General features: G+C 35.2%; 1 protein-coding gene across 1 annotated transcript; it reads right to left on the bottom strand.

Moving 5' to 3' along the window:
- Window positions 1-1,346: 1,346 nt before the first annotated feature.
- On the bottom strand, window positions 1,347-22,028 carry LOC109537685 (transcription factor 25; the record flags this gene model as incomplete). The annotated part of the gene is given in 8 exon segments (XM_048669579.1): window positions 1,347-1,422; window positions 1,608-1,778; window positions 1,831-1,943; window positions 2,746-3,043; window positions 5,251-5,477; window positions 11,774-11,963; window positions 16,468-16,652; window positions 21,846-22,028. Coding segments are annotated over 8 exon segments (1,443 nt in total), but the record flags the coding sequence as incomplete, so codon positions are not given.
- Between the last annotated feature and the right edge of the window lie 2,394 nt (window positions 22,029-24,422).

Here is a 24,422-nt window from a genome sequence, read left to right as displayed (position 1 = left end):
TTTTTACTACTTACAAGGAATACTTCTACTCGTGCTATTTGCCCAAGCTTTGTGTTTGGGCTCAAGCCATGTGCCCCCGTGCCGTTTGTTCTTACGAGAATACTAAAATTTTTTATATTAAAAAAGTTCTCTTCTACAATTTTTTGATGAAAAGTCAAAGCGGCAATGATGTTTTATGTCGTTAACAGATAGTTACAGATGTATAGCCCTTGTCAATAATAACAATAATTTGTCAAACTCTGACTTACTTTGAATTTCCTTTCACGAATTTGCTGATATGCGATTAGTTCAGGGGAAATGCTACAGTAACATCGCAGAAGCTGAAAGAACTCACGCCAACAAAGGGCGAGGAGAGTGGTTCCAGGAAGATAGTGGACGACAATTGATGTTCAGGTTCCAGACACAGATGATCAAGTATTGGCCATAATTGCAGAAGAGCCTTTCAGGGGCACGCAGAGCATTGCACAACAACTGACACTTTACCAGACACCAAATAAATACCGGCTACATTCCTACCACGTATGTAAGATCACATTAAACCAATGGATTACTGAACACCGGAATAAATTGAGCAGGGGTTAATTAACCGAATATGAGAAGCTGCTCGAGAAGAGTGCATAATAAGAGGATTACACAGGCACTTGTTTGGAGTTACTGATGAGTTTCGAAATAGGTTCCGTCATTCAACGATTCCTGTTGAATTTACCGTTTATCATTGTCTGTCTTATTGTCACTTTCTCTATTTATCCATGGTTACCGGAGTTAAATAATTACGAAGCAACAGGTATTTACGTAATGTTAATTAGGCAGATTACCTTGAAAAACATTGTTGCCGTTTTCCAATATATTTTTTTGCAAATTTCTCAGTTTAAAACCAATTGATTTCTTTCACTATTTTTTCTGTACTCCTAAAACACCGTCAGACAACACCTCCAGAGGAATGACGCCAATTTCAAATCACCCTGTATAAATATATGAAGTTGTCACTTCCGTAGGGCGCCCCGTAATGTACATATTTAAAAAAAAATAAGATTGAGCAACAACAGCCGGGAAGCCAGGGAGGATCTGACTTAGGTCAAATCCTCTTCTTTTGAGCCTAGGCATGTCGCAATATCACTTTGCTGCTGTGCAGTTGTGGGGAAATTTTGGAATATCCAGTCGCCACCACACCGGGTTAAACAATTAATTGGGCGCATCACATATTATCTAAACGCATTTCGAGATGATGATAGACGCTAAGAAAAATTTTAATAGATCATTTTGAAAACCTGAGTAGTAAACTAATTTTACCAACAAAAATTAAATGTTTTTAAATCACTTATCTAAAACAAGTATGAATTACGAACCGTTAGTTGGAGGCCTTTATGTTCATCTGATAGAATTATGTGCCTGGCTATACTCAATGGAATGGGCCCTGAAAATCTGAAACAGAAAAATATATTTCTTAAATCAAATGAACGGATGTACGTTGAGAAGAGTCATTTAAATGCGATTCAAGGTAGTAGTCAATTTAGGATTAATATTCGAAAACGTGTTCAAACGCATCGCGCAATTCGCAAAAGCTCCATCGTTTGTATTAATATTGAGAAAAAGTGACAAAAACTTACCTTCGCATTCGTTTTTCGAAGTAATCTTGAACGATTGGGTCATTTTGATCTACCCGGTCTAGCACATTGTGAACGTTTTTCTCCAACCACGGCAGTAGAACGGCGTCTTTCCAAATGTGACAATTTCTGCTCACGAACAACGTGATTAACGGTGCCAACGCTTTTGGTGTACTAAAAAAACCATTTTATTGTTTAAGAAATCAGTACAAAAAATCAAATATACTTTTTCTCATCTGGCATTGTAAAAAATGAGTGTTGTGAAACCCGTTTGTCTATTTGTATAGAGCATTTCTCCAACAAAGGCATCAACGCCTGCGGGAACATAAGAAGTGCATCCTAAAAATAAATTAAGAAAATTTGTAGCAAAAAACAAGTACTTAAGGAACAGACTTTTATTGGGTAAATAACACCAAAACTCCTGGGTAAATAACACCATTAGGACCCTATTCTGTAACCATTCCGTTAAAAGTTAACGGACGCTTAATTTTCAATTGGTATTCTATAGAGGCTAGTTCTCATAAGCAAATTTTCGAAAAAAAATTCCGAATAATCGGACGATTTGACAGGGGTCGAGAAAAATGAGGTGTGTTAAACAGTTATTTTTCTGTAACAGGTTACAACGTTTCAGTTTCACCTTGGTAATAGGTTTCAATTATATCGACCTTTCAACGTCTATTACTATTCGTTTTTGGAGAACTGAACAGTAATTCGTATAAACGAAAAGTGATATACAATCATCTAAGCAACGCGCAACTACATACAACATATTTTCCGTTGACAAATGGTTATTGGAACTGCTGCAACTAGATAGAGCGCTGACGCGAACCACTTTTTCAGGTTTATGAGACGGTTCCAAAAACAACTTTTAAATCAGGAAACGGCTGCAGCTGGTGCGAAGTGCGCACAACTGAGACGGTTCCAAAAGAACGATTTCAAATTAAACGTTTAGAACAGTTATTTTAGCGGTTACGTTAAATACCGACCATCCCTAAATCCGAATCAGCAGATGCACGCGCTGAACGAAATGAACAAATAAGTATTATAATATCTATTATAAACATTTTGAATCAAAATATTTGTTTTGGTTTCCATTTTTAGAATGGACATACCGCAAAAAAATTAAACATATCAAACTCACCTGTAATAGATCATTGGCCTTCACTACGTCGCCCAAATAAAATCGGGCCATTGCAACAGAAAATGAAAAATTTGGAAGCTGCATCAAATAGAATCTGATATCTGATTGCTCAACAAAGTCCACAAGCCACTGATACTCTTTCGCTCGAAGAGCGTAAAAATCTATAGATAGCTTAACTGCTACCGGATCACCCTCCGGGTCTAAGGATAACAAAAGTTTGCAAAATTCCAATGCAGTGCGATTGCAGGCTCTTCCACCCAGAAACGCTAGATGTTTAAACATCGCCACGTACAATGCCCTGAAAGAATCAAAATGTTGAAATAAGTGTAGTTTAGGTATTTTAATGTAATGATTAGTAATGCCTACAAAATGTTAGCCCAGCTCATAGGAGAGTGCAAATGAATTTTGTGATAAAAAAATGAACAGGCAAGAACCAGATAGAAAATATTGTTGAAGTTCCAACTTAAAAAAAATAAACACGAAGGCACTGGAAATGGGGATACAGTTAAGGGGTTGAAAACGGTTCTTTGCTATTTGCGGCAAAACGTGACCTCCTAGCACAACACATTTCATCTTAAAGGTACGCTAACTGGTCACAGATGCATGTACCATTTTAGTAAAGCGCTTCACACGTTCTTAGAGAAACCAGATCATTAAAATCGGGTTATTCTGCATTTTCAGCAGGATAAAACTGCCTGCAAGACTTAACCCCGCTTGATTTGCTTCATATTGAATAAATGAACGTTTCAAGCATTCGTTGATGCATTAAAGGCCAAACTTTGTGAAAACATCGATTTTAAAACAGAACTTGAGGCACGAACAATATGTAAACTTTGATAGTCTGATAGAACAGTGAACCTATGCTTCTGTTATATCAAAAAGTGTTAAATACAAGTTTGCAACTTTCTTTATTATCTATCTATCTTATTTTGATTATTTTACCATTGCACGTTTCTCGCTAGATCACGTTTGTCCGCAAATCGCAAAAAAACCGGTTTCAACCCTTAAACTGCATCCCCATTTCCAGTGTTTTGGATTTTTTCTTAAAGTTGCAACCTTAGCATCATTTTCCACCTGATTTTTGCCTGTTATAGTTTTTTTTATATCCAATTCGTATCGGCACTAGCTTTTAATTGGATAAGCTACGGCAGTCTTCAATTTTAATCCGAAACTATTTCATCACGTTTTTGACAAAAACTTTTCCACCTCATCTTTTTCCAAAATGTCATAAACGATTTTACTGGAATTTTGATGTAGTCACACTCATAAATTCACAATTTATTAAAAAACATTTTGAGATGTCAGTGAAGTAAAACATGTTGAATTAAGCGCACTTTCGGCGAAAAAATTTCCTGGATGGTTTATAAAATATGCCAAAAAACATTCAAAGTTTTGAGGAAAATCACCATTTTCATGCTAATTTCGAGCGCTGTTGCCAAACAAAACAAAACTATCAGCTTTATTCTGTTCATGAGCTTTAAAGACGGATGATTTTAGCAATCGAGGAAGGTGCGGGTTAAAAAACTTCTCTAATATGTTTAATTTTAAAAAGACCGGAGACAAACGTCCGGTGGGCTTTAATAAATGAAAAATTTCACACATTGGAAAAGGTCTGGTTCGAGGATTCTGAGGGAGGCAAAAATTCACTAAACACATCTAAAATTTACAAAACAAACCACCATTTAAAGGTGGATGATCTCTGGTAATATTATCTCCTATGAGAAAAACTGTCAATAAATGGGCGAAAGACGTGGCAACAAAGCATTGTCCTCAATTCCCGAAAGAGGCAAATAATCCGCCATCCAGGGTGGCCATTCGTACGGTAATTACCGTACGTGTACGGTAATTTGGGCAATTGCACGGTGTAGGTCCCGAACCCGTTACCGCGCCCCAAGTGAAGTTACCAGTGTGAAGGCTCTTTTCATGTCATTGAGACCTATGTCCCACTATGAGGAATTTTTTTTCTTGTCACCAGCCATGTCCTCAGCCTTCATGAACTCATGGAATCCAGATTTTTTGTTTTTTGGTCACTAGGCAGAGGCCTTATGCATGAATCTCTGGTACGGTAAAATACGGTATTTTTAAATGGCTTGTACGGTAATACGCGGTTTGAAAAGTTGGCCACCCTGCCGCCATCTGACTATCGACGTGATAACCTAAATCGGTGGCGTTGTTAGTTGGCGACGTTAGAAAAGATGCGCAAACTTTTGCGAAAATCACAATTATTATGCATCTTAGCGACAATGCATGTGTTACCAAGTGTGTTCACCAAGTTATGAATTGTTGATACCTAAAACACGATTTAGCAGCAAATAGTATAGAACAATCTCATTTTCGTGCATAAATAAGTGGTTTTGGAAAAGGGAATTTCAATTTTCGCTGAGAGTGCTTAATTTGAAGTGTTCTTTACGGTAAAAAAAGAAAAAAACTAAAAATTCGGAAAGACTCAAACGACACAAGCACCCAAACTAGTTTTCAGAGGGTTTTGAAAATATAATTACTCACCGATTCTCTTGTCGTCTATAGTCCAAACGACAGTTACCCTGTGTTACACTGAAAAGCGGATGAAAAGCAACTTCGAGATAGTACAGTGCCTGTTCGATTAATTCTGCAGCCATCGCCAAATCCTCGCTCAACTTGCACAAATCTGATGTCTGAATCAGCGCGTTTACATGATAGGGATAGTCGTTAATAATCGACACAATGGTGTCCGGGTTTAAACTTTCCACCGCCTGAAAAATAATCAATTTTAATTCTGTGTCTAATCACTTATTTTCTAAACCGATAAACTTTGAAAATTCATTTGTTGCAAATATACTCGTATAACTGTCCCGTGTTTTTTCAATGTTGATACAGAAAAGTTTCACTACTACATCTTCCGAGTTCCATCGGCCACTTGCGCGAGCATTCATAGTTCGGTCAGATTAGACCTAAATAGGCCTGTTTTGGGCTCYAATGCCCGTTTGCACCGACATACTTTAATCGCGATTAAGCCTTAAACCGGTTTAAAAATCGTAAACGGTATGCACCGTCGACTGTTTTGACCTTAAACGCGTTTAACTTTAATCCGCCCACGTCCGAGGATTAASTTCTTAAACTAGTTTAAATACAWAACATAACCTTTCAMWTTGAGGGTTTTGTTATAGATAAAGACGAGGTTTTGTTTTCGTCCTAGCAAATTCTASTCGGTTCKTATGTTAACTACTTGGAAAATGGAGTTGGAAGAAGAAATGATATTAGATTATTTTGATGCACTTGACAAAATCCCTTTTTATAGACGCTTTCGTTGAACAAAACCGGTCGTTTTTAGATTGCAAGATTCTGGATATCGCTTTTATATAGTAAAATCGCCAGTAACTTTGTGATACCTATTGGTTGATTTTCTCAACAGTTAATAACGGTCTTCACCGTTAATATGTGTTCCTAGAAGAAAAATCGTTATCTCATATCATTTTTGGCAACTACCCGCAATGGATGGCGGATATATTTTTTTCTTTTAACAGCGATATTTAACACGAACGGCGGCACATTCATTGGAACACCGCGCAAAAGTTGATAACGGGAGTCACTAGAACACGGTTGCCATATCTTTACAAGGTTTAACTAATCCGCCGCTGAATTTCAACGGTGCATACCAGATGGGTTCTTAAACAGGATTAACTTTTAAACGCGTTTAGTTGATCGCGATTACGGAGCTTGGCGGTGCATACGGCGGATAATGGACGAAGGTAAAATAGGCCTTAGGTCCATGACATAAATCCTATTAGAAAACCACCTACGCGATCACGTGCAGGGTAGTCGGTACTTTATTCCTACTAAGTTCTGGACAACAAAATGTCATTTGTACATTTTTTATAAACAATTTGCAAAAACGCGATTTTTTTAAGTATCTCGTTTGTCAAATTGAAAAGATTGCAGCAATCTTAATGGTATATTGATACCATTAACGTTGAATTGTAGAGAATTGAATTACGAAGAGAATGAAAGTTCTCATAGCGCACGTGAAATGTTTGCTCTTTTGCTGAAAATTTCACATGAGTGGTCGATGTTTTGGAAAAAATTAAATTATCTCCCAATGCCGCAAAAACTGTAAATTTGCATAATTGAAAAGCTCATTTGGCCGAAAGTAATACAAAAACTGGCACGTGAAATTTTTATTCCTTTGCCCAAAATTTCAAGAGGTGAAACGTGAGTGAAGGTCAATGTTCTACGATGTTGTACTTCTCCACGATCCCGGTGGAACACAGACCTACTTCAAGAATGCGACCCGGCCTTCGCAAGCCTTGGGTTATCACCCAAAAATCATACGGAATGAAAAGGTTCGTAATAGGTTTATTTTGATTTTGTTTTGTTCGTGGGAATTCTATTTCGTTAAAACATTTTTCAATAAAAGAATTTGGATAATTATTGAAATTTAGAATTTCTTTTATAAATTGTTTTTCTTTGGAAAAATTAGATTGATTACAGATAGAGCAAAAATAATTTGTAAACTAAACCATCACCAAGTACTTTTTGACGAGTTTTGCAAAATAACTTTGTCGTGCCTCTGCTCGAATTGCGGCCGTTTTTTCCTTCAATGCCCGGCTSAAACGCATCAATTGTGTTCGGTAGATGTCTACCGAACTATTCTTATTATCARGTTAACCGTATTGTTAACATGTTGACATGGAATAAAAAAAACAAACGTTTGTTTGTTCCTATTGAAGTCTGTGAGCCCAGAAAATATAAATTTCACACTGTTGATCTTATTTTTTATTAATTCATAGTTGAACATATTTTGTAAATGTTCTTACACAACTGTCAAAGTTGATCATTATTGTATAATACATTTAAAATTTTAAGTTTTTTATTTAATGTATTTTTTGATGGTCGACATGTGCCCAGGTGACCCAATTCAAGCAAAAATTAAGCCATTTTTTAAATTTTGCCGAAGTACTTAGAAACCGTATGTCTTAAGGTGACCACACTTTACGTAAAGCTTTAGAATTTGACGGTAAATACATAGAAAAATGGGAGGTTCCATTTGAACTAACCAAGTTATTGAGATTAACAAACATGCAATTTTCGATGGTCATTGGGCGGTTTATTGGAAACTTCTCGAAAATTAACATATGCCAACACGTAGCTTGTTTAGTCCTCTTGGAGGTCCACAAAACCGATTTCAAAGTTTGTAGCGTTTGTAGCGAACGAGTACAGCGCCCATTTCTGTGCAACCCAACAGCTGTCTAAATTTTCATATTTTTTCCAATAAGTTAAAAACCGTACAATATTCAGGGAAAACGTTTGAAATAAGTTTAAATTCAAATTTGACGATAAATCAGAAACGCGCAAAAAAATGGTCGACGGTTTCATTTAAAAAACCGTAGTTGGTAACTACTACACGTTTATGACGTACCCCGTATATTAAAAAGTTATTTTAAAATGTCTACCTTTTAAACACCAAAAACTTTCTAAGTATTGGTAAAGAAGTATTTTCTTCCAAAGTTCATATTTACTGAAATGTCGCATTTTGACGCACTAAAGGGCAACTCTGTAAATACAGGACAGCAACAGCAAATGTAAAATTATCCAACAAACAATACACAAATAAATGTAAAATCGAGAGGACTGAGGCAGGGCGATGCGTTATCCTTTAAATTTTTCGACACCTTGTTAGAGAGCATGCTACACAAAATCAACTGGGACATCATCACATAAGAATGAACATTAACGGAGAGAAATTGAACCACCTATGCTTCGCCGATGACATCGTCTTAATAACGACAAGATGCCAGAAGTACAGTCCATGATGGAAAACCTTTGTGAGGCGGCAGAAAGGGTACTAATCTCATCTTGAGTGATTCCATCAAAATTAACAACAATAACATAGAATAAGTAGGCCTATACAAATACCTGAGACACGAGATAAGTATTGGAAAAGACAGTCAGACGCACGAAATAAAGCGTAGACTATGTAAAGTCATGCAACGTAAGATGGAGAGATGCAATACTGGGAATAAGCGTCCGAGATAGAATCCCAAATAGAACCATCAGACGCAACACAGGAGGAAGAGATGTTGTCGATACCATTCTGCGTATGAAGTGGAAATGGGCCGGTCATGTGGCCAGAGTAACCGATAGTCGATGTATGAATGGCCGACAATGGAGATCAAGTGGAAGCAAACAGAAACAGAGGACGCCCACCAGCCTGATTGAGTGACGACATAAGAGACTAGCTGGAAATTGGATGCTGATGGCACAAGACCGGAAAGAATGGCAAAGTATGAGTGAGAAGCTTTTGCCCAGCAGGGGACAGTATAGGCCAGGGATGGCAAACGTTTACGGTCCAACGTGCCATTTTCCTAAAGAAATGTTTAATGAGGTCATAGACGTGCCATCAAATAATTGTAACTTTGGGATTATTGGAAAACTAATAATAATATCGATAGCATTTTTCTGTAGAAAATAGAGATTATTTATAAATATAAGAATAATAATAACTACTGTCAACTCAAAACACTTTATTGGCTTCAAAAAAATAGGAACATTTCGCAATGTTTCAATTATACGCTTAATTTAAATTAAAGTAAAATTAGTGTGACTTCTGTTGCTGCAGATTAGATGACAAATAACATATGTTAGGATTGTAAGATGTTCCTTTTAGCAGAATCCATGCTGAACTGGAGTCATCTGTCAAACGGTTTCTAACTGAGTCTTTAAGGTTATTCATCTCTGAAAATAATGACTCGCGGACATAGGTTGATAAAAATATTGTTAAAATAGCATGAGTCAGCTTCTTCAAACAATTAAATGTGTCTGGAATGCATTCCACCTTTCCTAGATTTTGTTATTAGCATTTTTACTTATATTACTTGTCAATCGATCTGTTTCAATTAATTCTAACTCTTTCCTTGTTTCAATAAATTTTTGAATCCATATTGAACTAGACCGGAAATCAATCAGCTGCATTTCAAATTCTTCAATTTCCAACCAATTCAATTGGGACAAATTCAGTTTATCGAATGACATCAGGGTACATAATAAACTTGAGTATTTGAGATAATTCTTTGAATTGAGAAAATCTTGCTGAAAATTTCTTGATTGAAGAATTAATCACAGAAATAAATTCTTCAGTGACTTGGTCTTCATCTGGTTTCTCATGTATTTCTAAATCGTTGATTTTTTTTTCAAATTTTGACAATACTTGTAGTTTCTTGTGATAATATCGTTCCTCAAAACTTCCAATTTAGCCTCAAAAGCGCGAATGAGATCTATCATGACGATAATTGTTTCATTTATGCTCTGAAGTTTCATGTTTAACTTATTTAAATGTTGGCATATGTCTGCAAAAAACATCAATTTTGAAAGCCACATAACATCCAACAACTCTGGATATTCTTCCACTTTTCCCTCATTTTGCAGAAACAGTCTGATTTCTTCCAAGCAATCAACAAATCTTTGAAGTACGTTCCCGCGACTCAACCAGCGAACATTATTGTACACCAGTAAGCCATTGTACACAGAGTTGACTTCATCTAACACAGCACCGAACTTTCGCTTGTTTAAGGCCTGCGACGAGATCAGGTTGACTGTTTTTGTGACTACCGCCATTACGTTATCAAGAGATGTTCAACCACTCTTAGCACACAAGGCTTGTTGGTGAATGGTGCAGTGGAATTAAAGAATCGAATGTCCTACGTCTGTTTGATACAAACGTATGAAACCATTTTTTTACCCATCATATTTGGAGCACCATCAGTTGTTACGAAAACAATTTGTTTTAAATCAATTTCTTTTTCAGCAAGCGAATTTTCAGCAGCCGAACAAATATCAGTCCACTTTGTAGTTGTTAGCAACAGTTTTATGGCAATTAATTCTTCCTTAATGACGTTTCCAACGCAATATCGAGCAAAAACAGTTAAACGTGCAGATTTATTGACGTCAGTGCTTTCGTCACGACATAGCGATATAAAATAATTTTTTGTTGATATGTTATGTTTTCGGCCAGTTTTAAGATTCTCTTTAAGAGTATGCTAACCAGGCTTCTTTCAATAAATCTCCCCTTTGAAAAGGTTTACAATGCCGAGCAATGACATTTGCAGCCGCAAAACTTGCAGTGCTCGTAAGACAATTTTTGCGAACATATTTCATTATATATGTTGACTGTTTATTTTTGTCTTTCAATGTTCTACATACCACTGTTCAAGAACATAAAACGCACAGCGTCTTGTCACCTTCACTAATCATGCAATATTTCTCTGTCCACCAAGTTTGAAATTGTCTGATACTCCTGCTATCTTGCACTTTTTGTTTTTACTGAACTAGCCATATTAAATAACAGTTAAAGTGATAGATAAAACTCAAATAAACTGTGAAATACAATTATACCAGCTACTATTATGTAATGCATAAACAAACTATGCGTTACCAGCAATAGAAACTCGCGATGTGGATTGGTACGAAAACAAACGAGCGAGCGCCGCGCTTGCCCCACCTACAGCAGCCACCCCACTCACCGTACCCTACGCAGCCCGCCCACCACACGTGCACATACTACAGCGTAGGAATCTGTTACACTTTTTTTAACACAGATGATAATACCTACTACACACTTTTTTTCGAAGTGCACTATAATTAATTTTGTGATCAGTGACGTGATCAAATACTGTGTCGCGTGCCATTAAAGGCACGCGTGCCAGTGGTTCGCTATCCCTGGTATAGGCTGATGATGATGATGATGATGAGGTGTGCAAAACCTGTACTCGGTGGGATTAATAGTTGTCGCAAAATTCCCATTTCAATTTTTTTGCGATTTTTTAGATGAAAAAAATTGTTCTCGATGAAATTGGCGCATTCGCAAAGTCGTAGTAGGCAGGGTTTTTATCTGAAGGTAGAAATGGGTACCCTAAACAATTAAGCTCATAACATTCAACCTCTGTACCGAAAGTAAAAACCCTGCTTCCAAAAATAATTAAAATACAGGGGTGTTTCCATCTTACGTGTAACACTGTATGAAAATAACCAAAGCATAAAGTTAAGGAATACTCACTCGTAAAAATCTATTTTCAACTTGGCGATAATTCTGATTATGCTCGTAAACAAAATAATTTATACCATCTTTTGTCTCCAAAAGTGCCATTGAAAGACCGGATTTATTAGCTTGTTGCCAGTGTTCTTTGTAGGCTACCATCCAGGTGGTTTTTAAGTGTGTTCTAGACCCGCTCCTACTCTTCCTCTTACTGAAATTGACAAAACGTTGATTATGAATAGCTTCAAGAAATTAAATCTTATTATCAATTTATTTCCAGAACTATAATAAAATCATACGAACGCCTACAGACTTCGGCGTTGTATGATTGTTGCATTTTTTTTAAATTATAATCTAGGATTTTGTTAGCCTCGCTGGGCCGTTTATTTTGAAAGTGGCCGAACTCCATTTGTCAATTTATTTCCGACTGCCGTGGATACATGTTCTTCATGTTATTTACCAGCAACGCATTTCAGATTGCTCATATTTCGTGCAAATAAGAAAATTCTTGATACATAGAGTTTCAGAATTAGTTCAATATTTGAACAGTGTAGTTTGCAAGTGGCATAACTCCATTTATATTTAAATCAAGGTATCGTCGCTCTAAGATTTTTGATCAAAATATAACTAATATAAATATATTCGTACGATCTGGGAGTCTATTCTTGACTTTGAGAGTATTTCCTGGAGCCTCTCAGGGAGTTTCTCCTCGCTCATAATCCCCAGGGAAAAAATGGTATTCTTGAATAATAGTTAGGGAATGCAAGTGAACACGCAGTCCCTGCAAACACTATTGATAGATTGTAAGAAAATTTTGACGGTCTGACAAACTTGCCAACCTCATTTATTTACTATTGTGGAGTATTTTGTGCCAAGCTTTGGGTATAAAATAGAAAGACACGTAAGAATCATGGACGTGTCTTTATCAAAGCTAAGAATCGGTCGTTTATTAATAATACAAATAATACATAAAAAAAAACTTATGCAGTTCTTTGACAACAAACTTAAATGCAAAATTATGGGCGATTTTAAAGCGCTTATGCAATTACCCCCGATAATTACACCCCGTCCAAAAATGTTTTATTTAACACAACATTGAAAACAAACTCTCTTCTTCTTCTTCTTACTGTACACTTTGTAAAGCTGCAAAAAATCGCATAACTGCTAATTCTTATTGAAAGATTAGAATTAGCAGATTAGAGAGATTAGATTAGAATAGTAGATTTAAATCACAACAATTTAGATTAATAGGGTTACAATTTAGATATTAATATTGCAACAGTTTGTTTCATTTTATTCTTCTGTATGAAACAATTTATTTGAGGGCCTAAAGGATACATTTGGTTCTTTAAGTACGACGCATATTCCGTCTTTAATAGAAAATACCTCATTTTTGAAATCAGTTAAAAATGAACTTTCTCTATTTTAGTACCATATTTAATATTCAGACAATGTTTTGTAAGGAATAAAAACATAAAAATTATAAATAAATCAAATTCAGATTGTCTCGTAACTAACTGAAGACAGCGCACTGGTTGGGGAGTAGCATGAAAAGTAAATAAAAAAGTACGAAAATATTGTTCGTATCTCACTTAAACCAGAATTCATGTGGATTTGCTTAATCCATATTTAAAGTCGCCATTTAAGCATTCAGTTTCATGAAGGACGTATATTGGCATTAAATCCGAAGTACCGGTCATTCGGGGTGAATTCGGATTGTGGGGGCAAACTCGGACAGACCGTTTCTCATCATCATCATCATCATCTGTGGCTGCACAACCCTGCGTGTGTTTTTGCCGACTCAACCAAACGTCTCCATCCTTCTCTATCAAGCATCCGATCGGAGCCATCTTCGATCATGACTTTTAGGTCTTTTGCAATATTATCTCTGCATTTGAGGCGGGACCGACCCAATGGACTTTTTCCCTCTGGAATCTCCTCTCACACCAATTTTACCATTCTATCATCTGGCATTCTTTTTACGTGTCCTGTGTAGTCTCCTGGCTTTTATTTCGTTTATTATGCTGATATCAGTGTGGAGTTCTTTGAGTTCTTGGTTGGTTTTTATTCTATTTTGCCCTGTATTTTGGTCTCTAGTTGGGCCGAATATTTTTCTTAGCACTTTCCTTTCAAAGACCTTAAGTCGGTCTTCACTTGCAACCGTTCGGGTCCAGGTCTCGCATCCATATATTATGACAGGTCTTATAATTGTTTTGTATATGTTCAGCTTAGTTTTTCTGGCAAGTATTCTAGATTTTATTAGGTTTTGAATAGCAAAGAGGCATCTGTTTGCAGCCTGTATCCTGTTATTTATCTCCTCTGTGATGTTGTTGTTTTCACTAATACTTGTACCGAGATATTTAAATTGTCTTGTCCGCTCAAAGTTGTAGTCTCCGATAGGGAAGTTTTATCCTACTCTATCTCGGTTCCGATTATTTCTACTGAGGTACATATACTTGGCCTTGTTCTCATTCATTTTGAGGCCTATCATTTCAGCTTAATTTTCGAACTTTATGAAGGACTCTTTAAGGTTGATCCTGCTATTGCTAATCACATCGACATCGTCTTCAAAAGCCAGGAGCAGGTTTGGCCCTCTTGATGAAAGATAGCAGTTGGCTTCTCGATTTTGGAATTCCTAATTACATATTCCAATGCTTAGTTAAAGAGTTGAGGTGAGAGGGCGTCACCTTGCTTCAGACCATTACTAATACTGAAGCAGTCGGAGAGACTCTGTCCCACTCTTACCTTACGTCGCGTATCCTCCATACATACTTTTGTCAGCGATATAAGCTTTTTTGGAAATCTAAGTTTTTGCATTGCTTGCCACAACTTTGATCTAAATACTCTGTCGAATGTCTGTTCGAAATCAAGAAACATTTGGTTGAGGTTTCTGTTGAATTTCCAGCATTTCTCCATTATTTGTCTAATGGTAAAAATCTGGTCTACGGTGGACCTATTTGATCTAAAACCACATTGGTAATCCAACAATTTCTTCGGTATATGGTTTCATTGTTTCTAGCAGGATATTGAAGAGTATCTTATAGCATGTATTCAGAAGAGTTATTCCACGATAGTTTATGGATTTACTTTTGTCTCCTTTTTTATGTATAGGGATTATTATTATTATTAGGTATTGCCTTCTTTCCACTCATCCGACAGGGCCTCTGTCCTCCAGATGATTTGTATAAGTTTATGTATGGCCTTATGGAGTGTTTCTCCGCTAGAGTTTATGCATTCGGCAGGTATGCCGTCGCTGCCTGAAGCTTTGTTATTTTTCAATTTCTTTATTGCCTTCACTGTTTCTTCGTACGACGTTGGCGGTGTTTCTATTTCGGCCGTTGGTATATTTCCCATCCCCCTGTCCGTATGCCCACCACAGTTCGACTTCACCCCGAATGACGGCATCTATACTAGACAGAGGCCTATTGTTCAATGAGCAAATTCATAAAGTCATACTTAAAATGCCAGTATGAAGTAATAGCTATTATCTAATAGCAACCTTAAAGTCTAAATACCGTCAGATTTGGCAACTTTTTCAAGTGGATTTGCCAACTTTTTTTCTCCAGCTGGGCACGCAGTTCTTTGTCTGCGAACTATTATTTACTTGTTCTTAAAGCACATATGAAATTGAAAACGCGGGTACATAGTGTAGAATTTTAGTGGTATGGAAAAATTGGAAAATGGAAACATAGTGGTAATGCTACCTTTTTAAGGTMAYATTTYATTACTTTTGACAAATGACTCTACATTGAAATGGCGAATTGCAAATAACAAATGAATAACTAAATATTTTCAAAATAGCACTTTAGCACGTTAAAGTTMACGTSMGWSAWWCAGCMCWGKGCYGTATCATRAATGMKAWYTWTAACWGCTCAACAMRWTAAATGTTGGCRACATTWRCWKTWMATTTGGAAYWGCAWMCRWKSTGWKYKCTAYMWCCGAKTTAAYKTRTGTTTCAAATGTTKTCGAGTMCARTTATCYWTCWGWCTGTGTTTTTGCAAAAAKKAAGCAWWWCATATAYRMTKCMYACAAGKGRRAWGYSMWWMWACGTAAKARTCTRWWMGTTWGACATGCTCTTAGTTMAGCCAWMAAACCATTTTCGRAGTTCAACATCWAARRCATAAGTGATGSAMYTGMCAYCRMAWKTGCMTCCGTWWCCTGAYMWTWTGGKYYMYAKASTACCYTAMTWGWCTWWGWYTWKGAWTTRCATTMWMKTTCAMTTTMRTTMGCAATTRWWCTTGCGATTATACAAGCGTCATTTTAATTCAACCCTTTATTTTTACTTTTTGTTTTTAGTCGAAAATGTTTTCACTTCAGGAGCCAAAAGTTTATTTTTTACATCACCCTGTAACTGAAAAAGATCGCGGAAAACATCAAAAATAATTTTGTTTATTAGTTTATTTTATTTTTCATTATTAGTTTACCATATTCCGATCTTATTGCCGAGGACTTTGAGTTGAACATACGTGTAATTTGATTGACTTTGCTGAACAGGTCCTTTGACTCATTCTTGTGTGCCTGGTGCTTTTCGGAATTCATCGGAACGCAAACCCTTAAATATCTCGATTTGAAGATAATTGGATTTAGGCCACTTTCAAAATAAACGGCTCATATGTTTTAAGTAAATTTAAAACCCGGCGCTCATATTGGAACACCTTTCAGAGATCGTTCTTAATGTAAAATGGAACCAACATAGCTCAAAAATATAAACTTACTGTTCAGCCTGAATAACTTTGGAGCCAAAAATCCGCTTTAGCTCATTGTTGGGATTCAGATGCTTATGTTGAATATTCAAAATAGATTTTTGATGGTGTTGAGCTTTTCGGCTCTCGGTCACAATTTGCGGTGTTTCTCCCAGAAGACTATTTACTTCCCGCAATGATCGCTCCACTTCATCGACCTTAAAAACAAATATTATTATTATATTAAATTTTTGCAACTATCACAAATGTGATTTTTTAGCAGCTCTTCAACAGGACATTTGCAATTTAAAACTAATTTATGTTTTACTCCCGAACAACTTTCTGCAACTGAAAAACTAGTCTAGACAATTCTGTGTATTTCTTGAATTAAATTTGAATGTTTCGTAATGAAGAGTCTTTTTCTGGGTCACATAAATTATTTTCACTGAAAACCCACCCCAATACATATATTTCCGATATTTTTTCAGCGTTTACGTTAATATCTGTTTTACAATCAGACAATGAAACTGAAGTTTGCATGGAAAATAATGCCTTGAGACTTTTTGTTTTATTTTCAATTTCTTTTTTTTTGGAAAATAAATTTTGAGACATCTTTTTCGCTGTTACTATCGGTAGACGACTGTAATAACCGATTAGCCATTACAGAACGTAAACTACACCGAAATTTCACGTTGTCGGGTGTTACATTATTGCCGTTTTCCTCTAATAATAGGGAATAAATTGTCGATGTGATCTTGAGCAAAACGTCGAGTAAATAAATATTCATAATTAAATTTAGTTGTCAATTCGTCAAAAAGTACTTGTAATGCATTTATATTTGAAATCCACCCATCAATGCAAGATGGATTACAATACTTTTTATTCATAACTTTTAAATCACCCACATATATTTTCAATTCTTTCAGTTTTTCTAAATGATGACTGGATTTTACTGACATAGGTTTTTTATATATTTTATCATTATAAAATTGAGAAATAAAAATATCAAAAAGCGTGTCAATTTGTGATATAAAATTGGCCGTATGTACTGCATTAGAAGGTAAATTGTTCATCGAAACATGACACAAAATACCAACATAAACCGAGTGGCTTAAAACCTGAGTTGCTAAACACACTCTCATAGGGCTAAAAAGGGGCAACGTAATACACCTTTTTTATAACTTTGGTGCCATTCTTGGAATTTTATTTAATCTAACCCATAAAATCTTTGAATATATGACCACAAACTTCATTTTTACTTTGAATATCATATTTTTTTAAAATTATTTTGCAAACATTTTAGTAAATGGGGCGTATCATAGAAAAAATATATTCTTTCGTTGCGAAAATTAATACATATATGGTTTCTCAACTGTTACAGAAAGCAGTTTCCTCATTTTTACATTGCTAGTGCCTAAATCGCAAACTACCGTCTTTACGAGAAAACCAGTGTCTCAAATTTTTTCAATAGAATCTAATACTATTTCTTTGAGTACATGACACACCTGACAATGCGTCCTTACTTAAAAAATAAAAAAAAATAACCTACTACTTGCCAAAAATTAACATAAATACCCTTAAGCATTATAACCATTGCATGATTGCGGTAGTTTTAAATAGTTATTTTGTTTGCATATAAGGAACATTAACTAAGACTGATAGTAAGATCAAGAAACTCAAAATACTAAATATTTTTTTGGATGACCAATAACGATTTTTTTAACGAAGTTAAGTAATGCTACCTAGACTGTAAAATTAAATTATTAAATAAACGTATGTATATAAAAAAATCTGCATTAAAATTAACAATTATTATACAGGGTGTTACAGAAATAAGTACCTAAATTTTAGATTACACTCGTAATTCAGAAAAGTCAGTAAGCCAACAAGTAACGTTCTGTTATAATAATTTTTTCTTAGTAAACAGTTAATATGGATCCGCCGTACTTTTTGTGTCCTTCAAGTAATCCATTACAAAATGTAGGATCTTCCTATAGAGCATAATAGTAAAGCGTAAAGCATAATAGTAAATTCAATGAATAACAAAAAAAATTATGTAATAAAATTCCGTATAATATTGCGTACTTATGTGCGCATGCTGTGGTTATAATTAAAATTATCAATCTGATTATGCATCATAGTCTATCAAATCTCAAATTTAGAATATTTATTTTTGAAACTGAAAAATTAATTTAACAATGAATACTCAAGTAGTAATTAACGATAGCCCAATTTTTTGGAGGTCTTCTTGGTTAGCAGTGGATAAACTACCGTCTTTATTCCTCAAACATTTTTTTTCGTTGAAAATAGTCTTTGTGGGAGTATTTTTTTGTTATGAGGAACCGGACTTTTTCTAAGTCTTGTTGATTTATTATATCACTATTTAACGTTGGCATACTTAAGGTTTCAATACCAACTTTCATTGCCTTTAGATGATTTTTTATGATCTGAAGTTGTTCAACATTTGTAGTTGCATCAAGCACTTCTCTAAATTGCACATGCAAGTCTTCTTTTTCCAATTTAAAATTTTCCGCGTTTATCATCTTAGCTGGTTTATTTTTTTATGCCTCTTTCACTAAAATTTTCCGCTCAATAATATCGCAGTTTGTTAAATGCATATTATTATAAGAACTGTTGCTTGATTTCGATATAAACGTACATTTGGATGGATGGATGTGCTTACACATATTCCACTTCACACTGCAGTCCACGCAGCTGCAAGAAAATTTGTGAATGCATGTGTTACATGGTAAGCAACGTAAATTACATACTCTTTCACCATTTCTTGTATATAATACACTTCAGAACACTTTCTGGAAACAACAGACCATTCATGATGACGTGTTCTAATATCAGATACTTTTTTTGTAATGTTTCCTTTATGTAAAGTAATAATCCTATCATAGAGTCGATCACGCACACATTTCATTAATACAGACAGCATTGTATCCTGTCTTTTATTATTTTTCTTATGAAAATAAATGTATTTGAGGGTTCTATGCATCCGTTCCAAATGCATATTTGTATTAAAACCTGAATGTAACCGGTAACAATAAGCCCATGACCTAAGTAGATTTTAAAAATTCCTTTTGAAAATATTCCCCAAATGCCTTTGTCGCAGAATCTTTTAATAAGTGAGAAATGGCTGATTTGATCATACAATTAAAGGCATTCTATCAGTTTCTTCTAAAACTGTACGCAGTATTTTATACGTCTGAATTTGCTCCTCTTTTCCACAAATTTTAGTCATATTTTTTCTCCAGGCTCTATCTGCGTGCCAACTACAGAACAGCCTTTTTTCAGGAGCACCAAAGACATTAACATATGCATTAAAATAAGCCTCAGCCATGTCGGACATGAATACTTTTGAAGAAAGGGCACCCACTTTGTCTTTTATACAAGTAAAAAACCATGTAAGAACTTTTTCGTCACTTCTATTGCTAATCATAAATGCGCAAGGAAAGCCTTGTCGTAATTCATCAAGAATCATCAGTTTTTAATTGTGGGTAATCCTCGAGAATATGGTGTTGACGTTTATAAAAGAGAACGGAAGAACCATTATTCTGTGATTCATTAACCCACATGTTAATGCTAACAGCTCAATATTTAAATTAAAGCTGTTTTCTATATTATGCAGATCCCTTTTCGTTAGGAGATGTAGCCTCTTGATATCACCTTCTGCGGTTATAGATTCACGAACTTCATCCAATATTGAATCAAAGGGTATATTGGATGAAATCTTTAATGCTATGTAATTTTTTTCATTTTGATTAAGAGTCAGATGTCCTAAGTTATTTTCATGTCCAATGTGTGTTTTATTACATCTAATGCTAACATTTCCATTAATTTTGTTTGTCCCTTGAAATTTTATATTCCTTTTTCCTCTACTCTGAGAAATAAAGAATCTGTTGTAGTATCTTTGGTTTTGTGGGATCCCCTGCTTTGAATAAACTTAGAATTTGCTCCCGCCTCAACTTTTTCCTCCAAAAGTTTGAATTCAGTTTTGGATGTAAAACTCATACACTCATTATCCATCAGGACTCCATGCATTTTCTCAAAATGCTCGACTATTGCAGTTTTTCGAAAATGTTTCACTGACACATGCCACAAATATATAAACTTTTGGCATACTCAACATTGTGTTCCTTGCGTTCATGTTTGCTCAGGCAAAGTTTATTATTATATTTTTTTATTACAGAGCATGCATAATTGCGATCACGTAAAGGACAGATTTGATCGACTTTATCGGGATGTTCCTTTTTAACATGCCTTCTAAAATAGAGATTATATAATACTATTATAAGTATAATATGCTAATATTAATTGTATATATTTTCCTGACTGTCAGTCAATTTTATTGTTTATCATTTAAAATGTTATAAATACGTTTTGGTGTTTTTCTCCGCCATCATCAGTTTGTCTAAAATATACATTCACAGTCGTCATTAGTTTAAAACAAGAGCTCTCTTAAAACATACATACTAAAATACAAATTACAAACATATTAAAAAGTATATTAAAATCGTTTGAATCTCCTGGGATTACGGTGATGAGAACCTGTATAATAGAAAACCCACAGAACATCCCCCCAGGGGAGATATTCTATGAGAAAATCTTATTTCTGATTGGTTGCCACAAAACGTCAAATCACGATACGTCAACGGTACCATCATGCCGTGTGCTCTGGCTATCCGCTTGTGTGTTCGAAGGCCCAAAAATTTGCAACGCATTTGAAAACCGTCAACTGCTCGGTTATTATCTATCGTAGCGAAAAAGTGAATACCAACTTTTTCATGGAGATTTAGAAGGCCGACCGACGTTTTGACAGAAATTTTTTTTCGAATTATTCATTTGCACGAGATTAGATGTGGAAGTCACATGAGTCAAAAAAAAATTCCTCTGTGAGCTACAGGGGGAAGACGAAAAAGTGTGTACAGACGATAAATGAGATTAAACAAACATGAAGCTGCGTACCGTAGCTACCTCATCAATTCCGGCTAATATTGAACAGCTTGCATCGGAAAAACAGTGCCAAATTTATCACAAAAAAATTGAACTAAATTCATTTTTTGGTTCTTTTCTTGTTTCTTTTGCATTAAAATTTGTATATGAGATTTTTACAATTTTTTTAATTTTATATTTTCTATTCTAATGTTTATTAGAACTAAAGTTTGGAAATTTATTAATAAGTGTTACTTTATGTGCGGCCCGCCAAAACATTTTAAAATTTACATTGGCCCGTGGATTAAAAAGGTTGCTCACCCCTGGTTTAGAGCATAATCTAAGAAAATATAGATTCAATTCATATAACGAGTGCACATACTTTCTTCAGTGTTCCTATAATAAACATCAGAAAGTATCAGCATAATGTAAATTCCGGTAAAATATGTAAACTAGTTCTAACAACTTACATCTGCATTATCCTCGCTACTGCGATGCTGGTTGGCTGCATGTTTCCCAGAATTTTTCTTCTTTTTTTTCTTCCTCTTTTTCTTCGGACATTCCTGAACATTTTGTCCATCGCACGATTTTGCTGTTTCCGTTTCGTTATCATCTTCTTTTACTTCACTCTCGGATTGCGATTGCTCGTTTAACTAAAACAATACAAATATTGTAAACATGTTTTCAATACCAGACCGAAAAGTGTCTCGTCTTCGTCTCGGGTGTCAAACGCCGTCGTCGTTCGAAAAACGGATTTTTGCCCTCGTATCGAACAATATTTTTTATTCGAATGATAGACATAACACGAATCATAAGCTAAAATAAATAAAAACAGTAAAAAATAAAAGGCGTCAACTTCATATTCAAAATTTGCCATTGTCAATGCCATTTTTGAAATTGTTTTAACGTTTGTAATTTTTCAAAAGCGTACTTTTGTAAGCATATACAAGTGCAACAATGAGTGTTGCTTTCGCGGTATTGTGTTTGTATAAGATGCATATTTTGCAAGACATTTGCGATATTTAAAAAGACCATGCTTTGCATGTGGCAACATCGGCGAGCGCAGAAAAATAGACCATTAGAACGACTTTGAGACTGAACTTGTAACAAAGTTATAATTTACAAATTGTAAGTAAACTTTAAATTATGATGAATATAAACCTACGTAATTCATTAAAAAGCCTGTGGGTTACTTTTTAATGAAAATACTTTAAAAAATATTATGACGTTCAATTTGTCACATTTACCTTTGCGCACATGTGCGTAAAAGTAAAACAAATGAACAGTAGAAAAACGTGCTTCTTTTTGATCATCGCTTCCGATCGAAAAATGGCAGTTTTTGATTCATGCGAATAAAAACTACTGTTTAAATATGCAGCGTGGGCCAACGAAAAGAGCGCACACTTATTTGTCCCTTGTGACTCCCTGTAGATTTGAGAAGAAAACGCGCCAACTTCGATTTTTAAGGGAACATCTTTCTCACAGTGATTATACAGGGTATTTCATAAACAAGATACTACGTCACACTGTTGATTTTTAAATAGAAACCTACGAGTTGTATGTTATTTTTTGATCCTGCCAGAAGTTTGTCGTAAATGTGGTATGGGCATGTCTTATACTCATCTTCAACGGTTTTAAATTCATTTGCGTTTGTTGTTATACAAATATAATTATAAAATACGAATGATGTTGAATGATTGAGATATTGGGCCATTTGAAAGAATCGCAGATTGCCGTTTCTATGGATATCTCTGACTGATTAGCAAAAACAACGAGTCGCCATCAAGTGTCAGTCATGTTAAACTTGACTTTGTAAGGCTTGACTTGTTGACTTGTAAGTAGTTTTCGATACAAGGGCAAAAACACGGATTTACTTAAAAAAATATAATGGCAGAGACACGTTCAATTTGTTACATTTACTTTTAGATACAATGTGCGTAAAAATCCGTGCATAAAAGCAAAACAAACGAACAGTAAAGAAAAGTGCTTCTTTATGATCATCGCTTCTGATCGAGAAATAAACGTTTTTATTCGAGATAAGACAGGATGAGAATGGCCTTAATCTGCATTTGCGATAAGAAGGAAAACAATACAGTTTCATAATACAATACAATAGATGATGAATTGCATCCTTGTTAAAATGCACATCTATACAGGGTAGGGGAACATCGCAGACAGATGTTTGACCACATCGATGTTCTGATAGTTTGCCGTTGCATACAAATTCCAAATTGGTTAACTTAAACTTAAATAATTTTATTTTACTACTACTATGACATTAAATAATCGACTAAATTTATTCAACTTATAGTTGCCACATTTTTCCGTCAACTGATTGCAAAAAGAGGCTTTTTTCGGGTGCAGCTGGAAATGGGCCGCTATGCCGCGGTATCGTTTGTATCGGCGCTATCCAAGAGTTCGCAGAGAATGTTTCTATCTAGTATCAATATCAAATGTCCGATGTTTTCATTTCAGGATCTAACATCGATTTATTATCGATGTCTCAAATTTCCAACATCGATGGTAAAAATATCGAGCATCGAACAAATTAACGTTTCGCAAACATCGATGTTTTTCTCCCATCCCTAATACAGGGTATCCCATCGACAGTGTGCCGAAGTCATGGGGGGCAAGCGATTTAAAATATTTTCAACATGGCAACACTTTCGGTTAAACCGTAAAAAAAGTAGTCAATTATCAATTTGCTTATTTAAAATGGAACACCCTATATATTATTACATTTTTGAATTTTACTCCACATTCCTATACCTAAGTCTAATCGTTTTGCATACAGGGTGAGTTTTTTTCGATGACCAGTACAGGGATCTTCGAAACTATAGCAGTTACGAAAAAGGTAAAATGGACAAAGAATTGTAGTTTTGAATGTTCTACTCGAAGCTAATTTTCTTTTTCTAAAACTTCACAGCTGTCAAGAGATATTTGTTTTCAGTCAGTTTCCAAGTCAGAGCAGACGAGCAGCTCTCTGCAAGCAGGCCAATGATGTCAGGAGTACCGCAGGGGGCGGTTCTGGCCCCTACCCTGTTCAA

Source organism: Dendroctonus ponderosae, unplaced genomic scaffold (assembly GCF_020466585.1).
Source record: "Dendroctonus ponderosae isolate FM_Combo_2020 unplaced genomic scaffold, Dpon_F_20191213v2 Dpon_F_20191213_9, whole genome shotgun sequence".
NCBI classification, from domain to species: Eukaryota; Metazoa; Arthropoda; class Insecta; order Coleoptera; family Curculionidae; genus Dendroctonus; species Dendroctonus ponderosae.
The sequence above is the reverse complement of the archived record's forward strand: the minus strand, read 5'-3'. Positions and strand labels throughout refer to the sequence as shown.